We start from the raw sequence: 16,763 nt of genomic DNA, 5'->3' as shown, positions 1-16,763 counted from the left end.
TGCTGTGGCAACATACTCCGCTTCTGTTGTCGACAGTGTCACTATTGATTGTTTTTTACTAGCCCAACTAATTGGTCCACCCGAGAGTAATAAAACATAACCACTGGTAGATTTTCTGTCAAGTGTATCTCCAGCCCAGTCTGCATCCACATATCCAGTTAAAATGCATTTGTTACTTGCAGGTAGTTTTAGTTTAACATCGATAGTTCCTTTCAAGTAACATATTACTCTCTTCACGGCATTCCAGTCCATTTTATTTGGTTTTGACACCTTTCTGCTCAAAATTCCTACTGCTGCTGCAATGTCTGGTCTTGTAACAGTTGCAAGATACAGTAATTTTCCCATTGCCTTTCTGTACTGTTCGTTGTCTGGCAACATATTTTGTTCACTGTTCATCTCCTTCAGATAGTTGATTTCCATTGGAGACTTTATTGGTTTCGCATCTTTCAATCCAAATGTTTCAATAATGTCCTGAATCATGTGACTTTGGTTAAAAAGATAACTTCCATCTTCTTCTCTTTCTATCTGTATCCCTAGGTACTGTTTCACATTTCCCAAATCTTTGATCTCAAAGTGTTGATCCAGAATTTTCAGTATTTCTGTTACATCCCTTTCTTTTTCAAAACAAACTATAATATCGTCCACATATATCAGTACATAGATCCATCTGTCTCTCAGTTTCTTGGTGTATAGACACGGATCTGCTTTACTTCTTTGAAAATGTTCATTTGTGAGCACTTCTGTGACTTTATCATTCCAGGCTTTAGCGGCTTGCTTTAAACCATAGATACTTTTCTGTAGCTTACAAACCATGTTTGGTTTTCTTTTATCTTTGTATCCTGGAGGTTGTTCCATGTAGATATCTTCTGTTAAATCTCCATTTAGGAACGCTGTCTTTACATCCAGATGTCTCAATTGCATTTGTTTTGTTGCTGCAACTGCAAACAAGGTTCTAATTGTAGTATGTTTGACGACTGGTGCAAAAACTTCATCATAGTCTTCTCCATATTTTTGAGTATAACCTTTAGCTACGAGTCTCGCTCGATATCGTTCAGCTGTGCCATCCGTTTGATAGTTTACCTTAAAAACCCATTTACATCCTATAGTTTTTCTTCCTTCTGGTAATTCTGTCAGTGTCCAGGCCTTATTATCACGCATGGATTTCATTTCTGTTGCTTTTATCCATTTGTTAGCTTCTTCTTCTGAGAGTTTTGATATGTCTTCCCAAGATGTAGGTTCATATATCTTGTTTGTACTCGCCTTGTATGAAAGATGTACAGGTGGTTTTCCCTTGTTCTCTCTGATTGAACGTCTTGGTTCATTGTTTGCCTGTTCTTGTATCTCTTTACTTTCAGTGTTTTGATTTTCAGCAATTTCCACTTCTTTTTCATCAGATATTCCTGCATTGATATCACTGATGCGTTCATCATTTCTCATTTCCAGTGATGTCATTATGTCATCATTTAGATCCTCAATGAATGTCACACTGTTACTCACTGTAACTCTGTCTGTCTTTGGATCTAGGATTCTGTATCCTTTGCAGTTTTCACAGTATCCAACAAATATTCCTTCTATGGCTCTGTTTTGAAGTTTGGATCGTTTCTCTTCTGGAATAAACACAAAGGCTTTACAACCAAAAACTCTTAAATGCTTCACACTTGGTTTATTACCTTGCCATAGCTCATATGGGGTCTTTTTCAGTTTCCTTGAAAAAAGTCTGTTTTGCAGATAAGTGGCCGTCATTGCTGCTTCACCCCAATATTTCTCTGGTAGTTTGGAATCTGTCAGCATACATCTTATCATTTCAGTCAAAGTTCTGTTTTTTCTTTCTGCTACCCCATTCTGCTCGGGTGTGTATGGAACAGTTTTTTGATGCTCTATTCCATTCTGTTTTAAGTAGTTTTCTATTTGGTGTCCTGTAAATTCACCTCCATTATCACTTCTAATGATGATTGGCTTCCTTCGAAACTTGTTACTCGACTTTGTCACATAGTCTTGTAATTTACTGAAAACTTCGCTTTTGTTCTTTATCAAGTACGTGACTGTGTATCTTGAATAGTCATCTATGAAAGTCACCATGTATCTATTACCTCCTGATGTGGTCACTTTCATGGGTCCACATACGTCAGTATGTACCAAGTCAAGTGGTCTTTTGCTTCTTGTTTCACTTTCTTTAGACATTGATACTCTTGTAGCTTTTGATTTTATACAACATTCACACCTCATGGTCATTGAGCAATTAGATATTAATAGATCTTTTGTCAGACGTTTCTTCTGTAATGCCATTATACTTTCAGGATGTCGGTGTCCTAGACGTCTATGCCGTACATGAATACAATTCTTGTGATCATGTGTACATAACTTCACCTGTTCCTGTACTGTGTCTAGATGATATAATTGTTCTCCTGCAGTTACACTGACTATAACCTTGTCTCCTGCTAGGATTGTACAGTTATCATCTTTGAATTTTACAGTAAGTCCTTTATCTGTTAGACGTTTTACGGATAACAACCCTCCTTCTAGTCCTGGAATATACAATACATCCTTTACTAGTACTTTTACATTATTTCCAGATTTTTCAGAACAGATCAACATTCCTTGTCCAATACCTTCTGCTGTTATTCTGCTCCCATCTGCAAGATAAATGGCTTCCTTCTTATCTAAATCAAGCTCAGTAAAGAAACTTCTATTACTTGTCATGTGACTTGTTGCTCCTGAGTCAATAAGCCAACTTGATGATGATGATGATGACTTTTTATCAGCTGCTTTAAAGGTACCATTGCAGTGATCTGCATGTGAGTTAGAAATGGAGCTTTTTACTTTCTGTTTACTGTCTCTCTGTTGTAATTTTTGTTGTTCTGCTTTCCATATAGAACAATCTTTCTTTAAATGACCCTTTTTCTTACATCTGAAACACTCTCTTGTTTCTGTGTTGTGGCGCTTTATATCTGTAACTTTAAGAGCATTCCCACTAACTTCTTCTGTGGATTCTTTAGCTTGCTCTTTCCTTCTCTGGTATTCATCTATGAGTCTGGTCTTTACAAACTCTAGTGTAATCTCTGCTTCAGGTCTTGTTTCTAGAGCGTTTATCAGAGCAGTATACGAAACTGGTAAGCTGCATAATAATATCGCTGCTATATGACTTTTCTGAATATCTTCACCAATAGATCTCAGCTGTGTTATCACTTCCATCATGGAGTATATGTGCTCATGCATGTCTCTCTCTGCACTTAATCTCATCTTGTACAGTTTCCTTAGCAGAAATAACTTGTGATTTAAGCTGGATCTTTCATGTAACTTCCTCAAAGCTTGCCACATTCCCATTGCTGTATTTTCATTTCTTATGTGAATGAGCTGATCATCCTCCACTAATAAGCTGATTGTAGCTCTAGCTTGTCTGTTTTTCTTCTCCCATGTCTGATCATTCTCATTGGGTCTATCTGTGGTGATTACCTCCCATAAATCATCCTTAGACAACAACATCTCCACTTTGAACTTCCATAACTGATAGTTCTCATTGTTCAGCTTAGCTACTGTAAGTCTGAGCTCTGAGCTGCTGTTCATCTTTAACTTATCTTACTTGGTTGTAGAGACTTGTTCTGGAGAATTCTTTTGCATTCACAGAGTCCTCTTGTCTTCTCTGCCTGGTTGCTAGGGCTGGTTGCTGGGGTGTCTGGGTTTGTCTGGGTGCCTGGGTCCTGGGTGCCTGGGTCTGCCTGGGTTTTCTGGATGCCTGGGTTGCCTGGGCCCATAACCTGTTGCAGAGTGCAGTCGCAGAAGAAAGCTTCAGAGTAGATTATATGGGTTAATCTTCAGTTTACTTGTCAGAACATGAGGTAACATCCATCAGCATCATGTCTATACAGCAATATATAACAAGGAATACACTGGAAAGGACCTAACCATAGATATGCAGCATTCTGAGATATAGACAAGTCTCCATAGCTTATCATTACATGTATTCAGCACATAACAATAATAACATCGCCATCTAGTGTCCGGAAGCTGTAAGTTCCTCCAACACAGTATAATACAATAAGTCTATATCTGTTGCATATATGTATATACCAACAATTACAACCGTTGTGACAATCGTGAATTTTCTGCCTTGACCCACAGACAGTCCAAAGCACTGCTTGAAGAAATGGAGTGCGCATACAAAGACATCCCACTTCACTCCAATGTCAGGTGGCTGAGTGCTGGGAAAGTGCTTGAAAGCTTTCTAAACTGCATTGATGAAATCCTTTCTTGTTGAGAAGGGCCAGGATTATCCAGAGCTAGAGGATGTCCAGTGGCTTGAAAAGCTTATGTTTTTGACAGATATTACATCACATTGAATGAGCTCAATGTCTATATGCAGGGAGCTGGACATATAGAGATGGAGCTATATCAGACATGGATAGTATTCGCTTCCAAACTTTATATTTATGTGGAGGATACAGCAGGGGTGAACCTGCCCCTTTCGCCGCCCGAGGCGAACGACAGAAAGCCGCCCCCACCCCCCTGGGAGGAGGGAGTGGGGCTTAGCGCTGTTCGCGGGAAGAGAGCAGGCACGGAGACGACCTGCTCTCTGCCTGAGCGTGAGGGGAGGCTGCTGGAGCAGCGCTGCTCCAGTGGCCTCCCCAATCCACCGCTCGGTGCTAAGCCAGTCCAGGACAGCTTGTCCTGGACTAGCTTAGTTAAGCAAAAATGCCGGTCGCTTCAGGTCGCCTCATGGGAGGTGCAGCGCTGGGATACAGAGAAGAGATTTTGCTATTTCAAGCACCTGAGAGAGTATCCCACTCAACATCCAGACAGCACAGCTAATATTGGTGTATACATGAGAGAGCGACATGCAGAATTCTCCAAAAGATTTCAAGATTTGCAGAAATATGGCCTAATCTTTTCCTTTCTTATATATCCAGACAAGCTGAATATAAATGGCATGGATGTGATTTTTTGAATGGATGAATATTAGTGCCTTTGAAATGCAGCTTATTGACTTCCAAAACTTATCGCTGTGAACAAAGAAGTTTTGCGAGTTGCGTATTTTACTTGAAAGAAACAAAGACCCTTTTTAAGAGTTGGGACTCACTTCTGGGAAAATGTAACTGTTTGAAGAAAATTGCATTGGCAGGATTTGGGTCAACGTACCTGAGTGAGCAGATTCTTTTACACATGAATTGTATCCTGTTCCCCCCAAGAAGCATGTTTACTGCAGAACACTCTCACGCTAGGTTCACACCTGAGTCCAGGCTTACGTTCTTCAAGTCCACTTGGGGAACCAAAAAACTGAAACTCAATCTGCTTAAAAAGTGGTTTCCCACAGAAACCTGCAGACCCCATAGATTATAATAGGGTCGCTTGGTTTCTACCTGAAAAATTCTAAGAAAAGCGCTGCTTGCAGGATTTTTTTCTCAGACTAGTTCAAGTGGAATTCCTGAATGGAAAGCTGGCGCAGGTGTGAACCTAGCCTGAGCATTAAGTTCAGCTGAATGTCACCTCATATTCACCACAGATGGATCATCTTTGCAAAGAAAGTCAGGGACAGGGATCACACTGAAATGTAAGTAACCAATTAATTGCTTTATACATGTTATGGCTTGTGTCGTAAGACTTTCATGTAGGGGTCGGCAACCTTACAATTATTGTACGGCACACGGAGTATCTCATCTTTTATTTTTTTGTTTAAAAGTGTACACCATGCAAAAAAGATTGCCCACCCCTGCCCTAGGGTATAATAAGGGGAGGCCAAACACTTATACTCACATTGTCTTACCTCTCCTGGGCATTTTTGCTGTATTCCGTGGCATGCAATGTTCTCCTTAGTCTGCCGTTTGGCATCATCTTCCATGGGGGTCACCTCTGAGACCTGTGATTGGGTCTCAGTAGTCACACCACGTATACTAAAAACATGACACTTGGCCTCAGCAGTGACCCTTGGCATCAGATGCATACCAGAAAAGAATGCTGAAGGACTGTTTGATGCCCAGGAGTGGTGAGTATAACTGTTTGATGTGTACACTCACCTCACCTGGTTCCGAACAAGTTCGGCCGCTACCTATCCGATTGTTACAACAGATAGCGGTCAATATTTTACTCACCGGTCCCTGGTCCTGTCATGTCTGGCCCTAATTCTATCTCCAGTGTGCAGATTAAGAAGTGGAGGCTGGAGTGGACAGGAGCAGGGATCAGTGAGAAAAATATTGGCCAGACGATTTAAAAAAATGCCCCTTGGTGTAAGTCTGAGGCTCTCATCTTATGGCAGGTGTGCCCTGGTCAAAACATAAGCACAATAAAGTGAGATATTTACTCCTTGTATTTAGTTGTGTACTGCGCATGCATCAAGAGTTGCTGGAGAAAGTTATGTATCATTTCTTGAAGAATAAAATGTTCAATTTCTTCTGAATGTGTGACAGATAGGACTGGGGGTTGAGAACCTAAACGCTATCAGTTAAAGGAGGTATTGCTTGTTTACAGTCCCACAACTGGACATTACCTTACATCATGTCAGCAGTCAGGTCATCTCTCTGGGTCCTGACCGTCTGAGCAGCGATTGTTACTACAATTTCCATAAAGAGCCAGACAAAGCGTCTTTCTGCTCCTGTGCTCTGCATGATGGAGTTGACTGGCCATCATTTAATAATAATAAAGGTGATAGAGATAGGACCAGGACTTAGACTACAAACTGAGCGCCCTCTATTGGTGTGCATGTCTGAGGCACTGGCTTCCTAATTACATCATGGAAGTCAGATTTGCATATTCTTCCCATGTTCCTGAAATAACTGATGATGTTAAAATCCTGTTACAAGTCAATGGTTTAGTAGTGTCTTAGAAATCTCAGAGTTGTCCTTTTTCTGTATGTCAGCTTTATTTATTGGTAAATCTGTCCGTACACAATGTTACTGTATTCGGTTCTGTGTGAATGGGTGAATCATTGATGTATATTTAGTTCAGTCTACCGCTCTCTCTTCTAGCGGTCTAATGATTTCTGAGAATTAACAGCTTGAAGGGAAACTGGTCAAGCAGAGAATGACCCTCACGATGGATGCATAATATATTACAGACCAACACCTCCAAGTGCTGACAATGCAGTACAGTGGCTCTTCATTCACTGTGACTGATCTTTCAGAAGTGTGGGAGAGATGTTAGGAAGTGGACATATTGGACCTTTACTATACAGAAAATGACCACCTTGAAATCTAAACATATGACTTGCCCAATGTTACTGTGCATGTCCCCCTCCATGTTTAGATAATGCTTTCTTCCTGTATCACTGACCACCTTGCTCCATATATAACATCTATAGTTACTGGTAGTTTGAAGCCAGGGGCATAACTAGCAAAGACTGACCCCCACATGGTATAATGCCCCATTTACACGCACTATAATGTCCCAAAGTGGTCTCCAGACAGTATAATATCCCATAGCAGCCCCTCCACACAGTATGACCCATAGCGTCACCTGCACACAATATAATGTCCCAAAGTGACCTCGAAACAGTATAATGTCCGAAACCTGCCCCCCACCACAGTATTATGTCCCATAGTGGTCCTTTCACATAGTATTATGTTACATAGTTGCCCCTTCACACAGTATTATGGCCCTTATGGTGTTCATGGCACATATTTTCGATCCCCTGCTGTTTTTGGCCCTCATCAATGACGTCACAGACATGGGTTATGTTGGCATCATTATGCGTTGTGATGCCAGCCTGACCTAAGTGACGTCACTAAAGAAGCCCAAAAGACAGTAGGGAGTTGCGCTGAAGCATAGGTGAGATGAGTAACATTGGTTTTTATGTTTGATCACCACCCCATGGCCTCCGATTGTTATACTCTGGGGTCTGAAGAGACCTTGAGTATAATATATGTATTTGGCTCAAAATGAGCTGCCAGGCAGACGAATCTTGAGGGATTCCCTCAAAAAATACTCTTGCCACAGGCCCGCAGCCTTACTTACCAATCCCCACTCCTGCTCACAGCTTTCTCTGCTTCCTCTTCTGTCCTCCAGGGGGCACTGTGTTTCCCATATCACGTCATTGTCAGTGATGTCCTGATACTGTTTAGCATTAAACTGGGAAAGGTTATAAGGCCATTTGCAAACAATTTGAAGTCCCTCATTATTCACAAGTGAAAGACATTCAAGACAATGTTCCCAGGAGTGAATGCATACCTCTCAGCTTTCAAAGAACAGGAAGAGGGACAGAATGAGCAGCATGAACTGTGTGCCATAGCAAGCTTAGCCCCACCCACTTCTACTTTTAGTCCACACATTCCCATCCATTTCTCTTGTACCCTCACATGCCCCTACAGTCACCCCCATATCATGTCATCCCCCTAGTGACTGTTCTCACAGTTTACTGTCCTCCTCCAGCTGCCCCAGTTTAATGTCCTCCTCATCTGCCTCTACAGTTTATTGTTCCCCTCATCTGCCCCCACAGTTTAATGTCTCCCTTCATCTTCCCTGAGATTAATATCCGTCTTCATCTGCCCCTAAAGCTTAATATCCCCCTTATCTAACTCACCGTTTAATGTCCCATTATCTGGCCCCCAGTTTAATGTCCCCCTCATCTTGCCCACCAGTTTACTAACCCCCTCATCTGACCCCCAATTTAATGTCTTCCTGCTGGTAACAAACAAACATAAAAAAAATATGGAAACTCACCTCTCCTGCTGCTCTGTCTATGATCTCTTCTCCTGGAGTCTTCAGGGAGCTTCTGGCGTGATGTGATTAATGTAATTTCATCATGCTTACAGCTCCAAGGGCTGGTGCACACAGGGGGCAGAACAGTGAGACAGGGGCTGTTCGCAGACGGCTTCTGCTTCACTGCTGTATTCAACTCATTTGTGTCAGGAGAGGACGCAGATGAATTGAAGCTGGGACATACCTCCCGCCAATTGGGACAGTGGGACAGGACCCAAAATCCGGGACTGTCCCACTGAATCCGGGACAATTGGGAGGTATGTGAATGTCCCAACAAATTCACCACAAGGTCAGACGGTGCAATGCTCAGACAGACTCTAAGACTCTAGAGACCTTTGGTAACATGTTAACTGTTGTAGACATTAGACTATTAACTTGTTTAAAAGGGGTGTCAGGAGAAAAGTCTATACAAACATTTAGAATGTTCCACACTGTGGCACATTTTTGGTGCTTGATAGTACATTTAAGGCGCACCCTCTTTTTCTTAGTTTCCATGTCTAGCAAGTCGAAAAGCTTTAACCAAGATAAAAAGTACCACAATGCAAAAGAGAAACGCCACACTGCAAATGCCAGTGTCTAGATATAGAACACAATAGTAAATCTGTGCCATTGAGTCACTCATAAACTCCTCTGTAATTCAAAGTATTCTAGAACCAAATGTGAGACAATTAAAGTTTGACTGAAAGTCATGTATCACGAAAGTTATGTATCAGGATAGTGACCCATTGAGTTTTGTCAGTGAGCCCGGGCTGCAATATTATCTGTCCTGAGTTCTGCCCAGACTCACGTGCCCATACAAGGACCCATGATAATACATATAATGGGTCAGAGCACTAGCCTTAAAAACCAGAGCTAGTACACTGACAATGCAGATGGCCATGTGCATGAAGCCCAAATAGAAGTACAATATCTTGTATGTTGTTCATCTGAAGTTGTAGTTATCTAACTATATATAAAGTATGGGAAGAATATGCAAATCTGCCTTCCATGATGTAATTAGGAAGTCAGTTGCTGCCTCAGTGTTGCAAACCAATAGAGGGCGCTCACTGGAATGTGCAAGCCTGTCTTAAGACAGGATTCCAGTGAAATAACCCAATAATGGCTGCTCCCTTTAGCCTCATGCCCGACCTTCCAAGAGGCCTTTGTTTAGCAATGACGCTGGGATTATTACCAGGTATAGTCCTAAATGGTGGTCTCTCCCTAAGGAGTGACAATATCCCCCGAACCCTGTCTAAGCCTCTCACCTCTACCAGGTTATAGTCCTCTCTACATCGGGCTGAAGAGATCCAACCAGATCGAAACAGCTGTCCTCGATTGAGAGACTATACCTGGTAATAATCCCAGCGTCATTGTCAAACAAAGGCCTCTTGGAAGGTCGGGCATGAGGCTAAAGGGAGCAGCCTTTATTGGGTTGTTTCACTGGAATCCTGTCTTAAGACAAGCTTGCACATTCCAGTGAGCGCCCTCTATTGGTTTGCAACACTGAGGCAGCAACTGTCTTCCTAATTACATCATGGAAGGCTGATTTGCATATTCTTCCCATAGTTCCTTGCAAAGTGGAGTGCTAAAGGCTTAACAAGTCTCCACACACCTAAATGGTGGTCTCTCCCTAAGGAGTGACAATATCCCCCGAACCCTGTCTAAGCCTCTCACCTCTACCAGGTTATAGTCCTCTCTACATCGGGCTGAAGAGATCCAACCAGATTGAAACAGCTGTCCTCGATTGAGAGACTATACCTGGTAATAATCCCAGCGTCATTGCTAAACAAAGGCCTCTTGGAAGGTCGGGCATGAGGCTAAAGGGAGCAGCCATTATTGGGTTATTTCACTGGAATCCTGTCTTAAGACAGGCTTTCACATTCCAGTGAGCGCCCTCTATTGGTTTGCAACACTGAGGCAGCAACTGTCTTCCTAATTACATCATGGAAGGCAGATTTGCATATTCTTCCCATAGTTCCTTGCAAAGTGGAGTGCTAAAGGCTTAACAAGTCTCCACACACCTAAATGGTGGTCTCTCCCTAAGGAGTGACAATATCCCCCGAACCCTATATATACAGTATACAGTAGTTCTTGTCCTTGGGTCTTTAATCAGAGAGTATGACATAAGCTTGACCTCACGTAGGCAGTGATAGGGGTTTGCAATATCAATACACATTTGTTAACTAGTCTTTAGTCTTTCTGTCTCCTCAAGAGAACATCAGTATGGCATCTGCATATCTCTTATGTAAAGTTCATAGGCAGGCTGCAACAACTTGATGGTGGATGTCCAAGGTTTAGAGGAGGGGAAGGATCTTATCTCTCCTAACATGTCTTAGTATCTCATACATTTCTATATAATTGCAGCTAATAAGTAACCTTAAAGGCATATATATCGAAAGGCTATCACATTTTTCCATTTTATTGCTGCTATCATTTCTATTTTATTGCATCTAGAAAAAGCCATACTTATTCTTAACTTACAGTGTATAACTATATAGTAAAACAAAATAGTATGTGTTCCCCAAATTATTGAAACTTTTTCCCAAAAATTCACAATATGCAAATGAACAATCTGAAGCACAGAAGCTGGCTTTGTTGCTGCAAACTGTTACCCCACACTTTTCCAATATGCCCTCCTTTCCCTTACTTTCTTTGAGAGACAGAAAAAATTCAGCTTGGCTTCTTGGCCCTGTCTCTCAAGCAAGGGAGGGGGGAAGCAAGGCTTCCTGGGCAGTATGGGGTTAGCAGTTTGGAGAAATGGAGCCGCCCTTGGCGCTCCAGATTGCTCATTTGTATATTATGAAATAATTTAATCTCCCTGGAATGGAGGTATCAATATGAATATGGCGTTTTGGAAAAACTCATTGCAAACTCTTCTGTCCTGCTGCCCTCCACAAAGAGTAACACTGCACTGACAGGGAACAATACAAATGGTCCTCATTCATTTCTTAAACTGCTTTGGTAAAATGAAAGCTGAGCTCTAATTGTATATTGGGGGCACCAAACAATATTAATGTAAGATAATTTTGATAAATTAAAGGGTTTATCCAGTGAACTAAAACCTCCAGCGGAGATGCCGGAGCTCATGCCTGCGATCTCTGATAATAAGAAATTTACTGAGCAGGACATCCCTTTCAAGTTCATTTAGCATTCAGAAGATATATAAATAATAAGTCTGATATGGCTACATGTTTTCACCTTTGGCTATATGCACACGGCAGAGCGATTTGTGTGTAATTTTTTTGGTGGTGCACTTGGTTTTCGTGGCTCTAAATTAAGACGTTATCTACACCATATTTAAGGATCTGTAACCAAGATATGCAATTGTAACTATAGCACCCCTTCTTTCCCACAACTTAGATAATGTCACCCTGCTGGCCCCAGTACATGGGGCCTAGAAGCTGGTTTGGTAGTTAATAGAGATGAGCGAACAGTGTTCTATCGAACACATGTTCGATCGGATATCAGACTGTTCGATGTGTTCTATTCGAATCGAACATCACGTGGCAAACCCCATAAAAATTTGATTCCCCTCCCACCTTCCCTGGCGCTTTTTTTGCACCAATAACAGCGCAGGGGAGGTGGGACAGGAACTACGACACCGGAGGCATCGAAAAAAATCGGAAAAAGTCATTGGCTGCTGAAATCAGGTGACCTCCATTTTAGACGAATAGTGGATTTCAAATCCGGGTCATATGAGAATGTGAACTTTGTGACTAAGAGACAGGGATAGCTGTACAGGCAGGGATAGCTAGGGATAACCTTTATTTAGGTAGGAATGTTATTAAAAATAACTTTTTGGGGCTCTATCTAGTGTGTAATTGTGATTTTTGTGACATAAACTTTTTCCCATAGGAATGCTGAGCCAGTTCTGCTCAACTACACCGTGTGCTGGTCAGTCCATCTGATATAGCAGAGCCGAGTGTGCACACTCGGCTCTGCTACATCAGATGTAGCAGAGCCGAGGGTGCACTAGAACCCTTATGCACACTCGGCTCTGCTACATCAGATGGCTCTGCCTTGGCCAGCCTTCGGCCAATCAGCGCTGGCTCTGCCGGTGGAGGCGGAGTCTAAGGTCGGACCTGAATGGAGACTGGTGTGGAGTGATCTTAGACTCCGCCTCCTCCAGCAGAGCCAGCGCTGATTGGTCGAATTCCATACTCTGGCCAATCAGCGCTGGCCAATGCATTCCTATGGGGAAAAGTTAGCTTGCGAAAATCGCAAGCTGACAGGGATTTCCATGAAATAAAGTGACTTTTATGCCCCCAGACATGCTTCCCCTGCTGTCCCAGTGTCATTCCAGGGTGTTGGTATCATTTCCTGGGGTGTCATAGTGGACTTGGTGACCCTCCAGACACGGATTTGGGTTTCCCCCTTAACGAGTATATGTTCCCCATAGACTATAATGGGGTTCGAAACCCGTTCGAACACTCGAACAGTGAGCGGCTGTTCAAATCGAATTTCGAACCTCGAACATTTTAGTGTTCGCTCATCTCTAGTAGTTAATACTCTGTATAAGGTTAGTTGATGTAAGTAGTTAATGTTATCTCTAAGGCTAGCTATAGGTATAGTTGATATAATATGTCATTGCTCACACCTATCCCATATGGATAAGTCCTCCCATACATAAACATTACAAGGGTGTGACACTAGAGTGTTGTGTTAAGATGTTAACAATACATATACTATACTCAGGTCCTTATGGTATCAGCTGCTTATAAATAGAAGCAACCGTGCAAAACCTTGTCACAATTCACAGAAAATGTATCTAGTCAATGCTAAAGTCTCTTAATCCAGTGATTTTAGTACTGACTATTCAGTGGTATGAATGCCAGAAAGGGATGGCATAGGACAGGGCTGGACTTTGTCATCTTTCTTCTTGCCATCAGAAATATGCCCCAATTAACTTTATTAGGTCATCTAATTGTAAATGTATTGAAAGATTGCTTCTTGGGTCTAAGGGTCACACTTATCCCGAAAGGCACATCATGTTCTGAAGAAGTTATTAATAATTGAGGATTGCAGCAACTTTTTTGTTACTTTTTATAATGATAAAACTTCACTTGTTTAATCAAATAAAATGCGACTTCTGTCTCTCTACAACACGAGTCTGAGACAGCTGCTAAACTGGCATCACCTGGCTGGCACACACCCACCTGCTCTCTGCTACCTGATTCCAGACATTCCTGTCCTCCACCACACAGGTGACTTTGCAGGTCTCTCGGGCTTATCAAGGAATGCTGAACTGCAGAGGATATGGATAAAGGACTTATCAGTTTCCTGATTTTTGGAAAGTAAATCAGGGACAGGTTATACATTGATGGCTAGGTAAGGGGCGGGAGGAATAATGTGGGATGGATTTATAATTAACCCCACACACCTTAAGGAAGAGAAGGGGACCTACTGGCCGTACACTGAGACAGTGTCTCACAGAGTGAGGCTGGCAACATGGCAACCACCCTAAGTGCCACCTCTGTTCCACCAGAGAAAGACAATACCATCCCCATCAATAACCCAGCCGATATCTCTGTCATCGTGGTGTACTTTGTGGTGGTGCTGGCTGTGGGAATATGGGTGAGTAGGATTTTATTTATCTAAAGATGAGCAGAATGTTTGGCTACTTGTATCTAAGTGGTTAATATTGAACGTCACGCTGAGCTACATTCTCAGAAATGTATTCCCTATACCTTCTATTACTACTTTACATTTCACCCACAGTCCAGTTATTGTAGCTCTTACTTTTACTAGATACTAGTGGTATTCATATTGGAGTTAGAAGCAATGAAAAACCTACGTAATATAATGTATTCAAAGTTGTAAATAATGATAAGCTTAATTAAATGATCTAATAAATGATTACTGATCTAATGGAGATGGATTTTAGCGCTCTGCAGAATACAATGTGAGAAATTGAATAGTAAAATACACCAGAATTCTCACCCAGTGTGTCAAATGTCTTAAAGTTGCATGTATTTATGGCTGATTCTCCAACAAAGTTGTACATTTAGGATTATATCCAATGCAACAACAAGAGATTCAACCAAATCAATATCAAAACAGCAAAGTAGAATAAAACATAACTTTTTCTTCTATCTCATAAAATAACACCCATATAAACTCTTGTATTAAAATACATTCCATTAATAGTCATTGGGATATCAATACAATTTTGGATATGTTTACATAAATGTCAAAAATTCATGTACAATCACAAAAAAATCAACCATTTATTTTGTTTGCAGAGCTTCTCTGCCCTGCCACAGGTAGACATTGATCAATTTTATATAACACACTTCATGTGCAACCACGTTATAAAGCCAACCTGTTGTTCCATATATAGAGTGTATATATGTAAACATATCCAAAATTGCATTGATATCTCACTGACGATTAATGGAATGTATTTTAGTACAAGAGTTTATATGGGTATTATTTTACGAGATAGAAGCAAAAGTTATGTTTTATTTCACGTTGCTGTTTTGTATTTATGGCTGCCATGAAGTTTTAAAAGGAAGAGCAATGAGCACCTAATACATTATACCACTTGTACCATTTTAATCATTGTAACCTAATTTGTGCCATTTTCTTCTTACCAGTCCATGCATCTTATTGATAACATTATTGCTAAATCTCCCCCATTGTATAAAATGCTTGTTATGATAATTTAATGTACATGTCACTAGAATTATTATGTTATTAGAGCTATACAATATACTGTAATCCTCCGTCATTGCTGGTACGTCTGCAATAATTGGATTGATAATGAAATTATGTACAGACATTCTCACATATCTTGACCTCTTACACTGTCTTCCTTTTCAGGCTATGGTAAGGACAAGCCGTGGCACAGTAGGAGGTTTCTTCCTTGCTGGACGTAGTATGGTGTGGTGGCCGGTAAGTGTGGAACACAATTATTAGCTAATTGAGATGTACAGTAGTGCGTTAACCAAGGGTTAGTACCTTAAAGGGGTTTTATCTTGACCACGACCATATCTAAATTTATAGATAATTGTAAGTTAAATATTTTTGCAAATATAAATAAATACAAAATTTAGCAGCATTTGAAAGATTTTCTTAAACTATCTTAGTAGGAACAGTCTGTTGCTATTGGTTATCATTGTATATGATCATGAATACAGGACCTTTCTATGGTCAGAAATGATGATTTTCTTACCGTGTTCAGGTTATCAGGCAAGGACACTATATGCAAGAGAAGATAACCCTGCCACAATAAGGAGCTCATGGCTGGGTTTCTGACCTGATTCATGAGCAATATGACAGAACGTCACCACTAAGATGTTAGGGAAAATCTTTAAAACTTTACAAAATTCATAATTTCAATTTGCAAAAATGTTTAATTTTAGATTGTCAATGGTTACATAATCAGTAGGTGACAATATGTCGCTGGGAGGCAGGGACTCCTAACATACATAACTATCATGGTAGGAGTCCTGCTCCCAGCACATTGATCAGGCCAGTAAATCCGGGCCAACACATAGAGTGAGGTGAGACTCATCGGGTGAATGCGACTTCAGTTTGCTTGTCTTTGCTGAGTAAACAATTCTGATTATCTGACCTTACCTTAATGTAGATAACTGACCTTATAGTCGGGTTAACTGCAGAAAATGAGACTATTACTACACATAGGTGCTATGTTCCCAGTTGAAATGACTTCCTGGTAACAATTCAGTAGCCTTATAACAGAGTGTATAGATATATGCCTCCGTTATCTCACTACATAACTAAGAAACTAGCAATTAATAATTTAGCATATTATTATTTATATCTTACAAGAGCCTTCACTTTCCAAAGATACAGATAACAGCATAAAGAGTATAATTGCTGTTTAAAGCTTAGACATTTGGAATAGATTCAACAATAAAGAATCCTAAATAACGTATATCAGAAAAGGTAGGTACTCAAGAACATTTTCTTTGCATAGCAGCAAATATCTTGTGTAACATCTCATAGCTTAATCATATCTAAAGAGCCTTATGGATATTTCCTTGGATATCATCCAAACCTATAAACCAATAAATCATGTACCAATAAAGTAATGACGCCAGTAAATTACCTACCGGCAGAGAAGTGCCTTACTC

The 16,763-nt window shown here is 40.9% G+C and overlaps 1 protein-coding gene across 1 annotated transcript in view; it reads left to right on the top strand.

The window, feature by feature from the left end:
* The first annotated feature begins 14,055 nt into the window (after window positions 1–14,055).
* SLC5A1 (solute carrier family 5 member 1) overlaps window positions 14,056–16,763 on the top strand; it is a 34,591-nt gene continuing 31,883 nt past the window's right edge. The window contains exons 1-2 of the mRNA XM_075276084.1: window positions 14,056–14,238; window positions 15,487–15,558. Coding sequence (XP_075132185.1) covers window positions 14,113–14,238; window positions 15,487–15,558 — 198 coding nt within the window. The 5' untranslated portion in view covers window positions 14,056–14,112. The remainder of the gene's footprint in view (window positions 14,239–15,486; window positions 15,559–16,763) is intronic.

The sequence above is a fragment of the Leptodactylus fuscus genome, chromosome 1 (assembly GCF_031893055.1).
Source record: "Leptodactylus fuscus isolate aLepFus1 chromosome 1, aLepFus1.hap2, whole genome shotgun sequence".
NCBI lineage: Eukaryota > Metazoa > Chordata > Amphibia > Anura > Leptodactylidae > Leptodactylus > Leptodactylus fuscus.
Note: the sequence above shows the minus strand (reverse complement) of the source record. Positions and strands in the feature narration are given on the sequence as shown.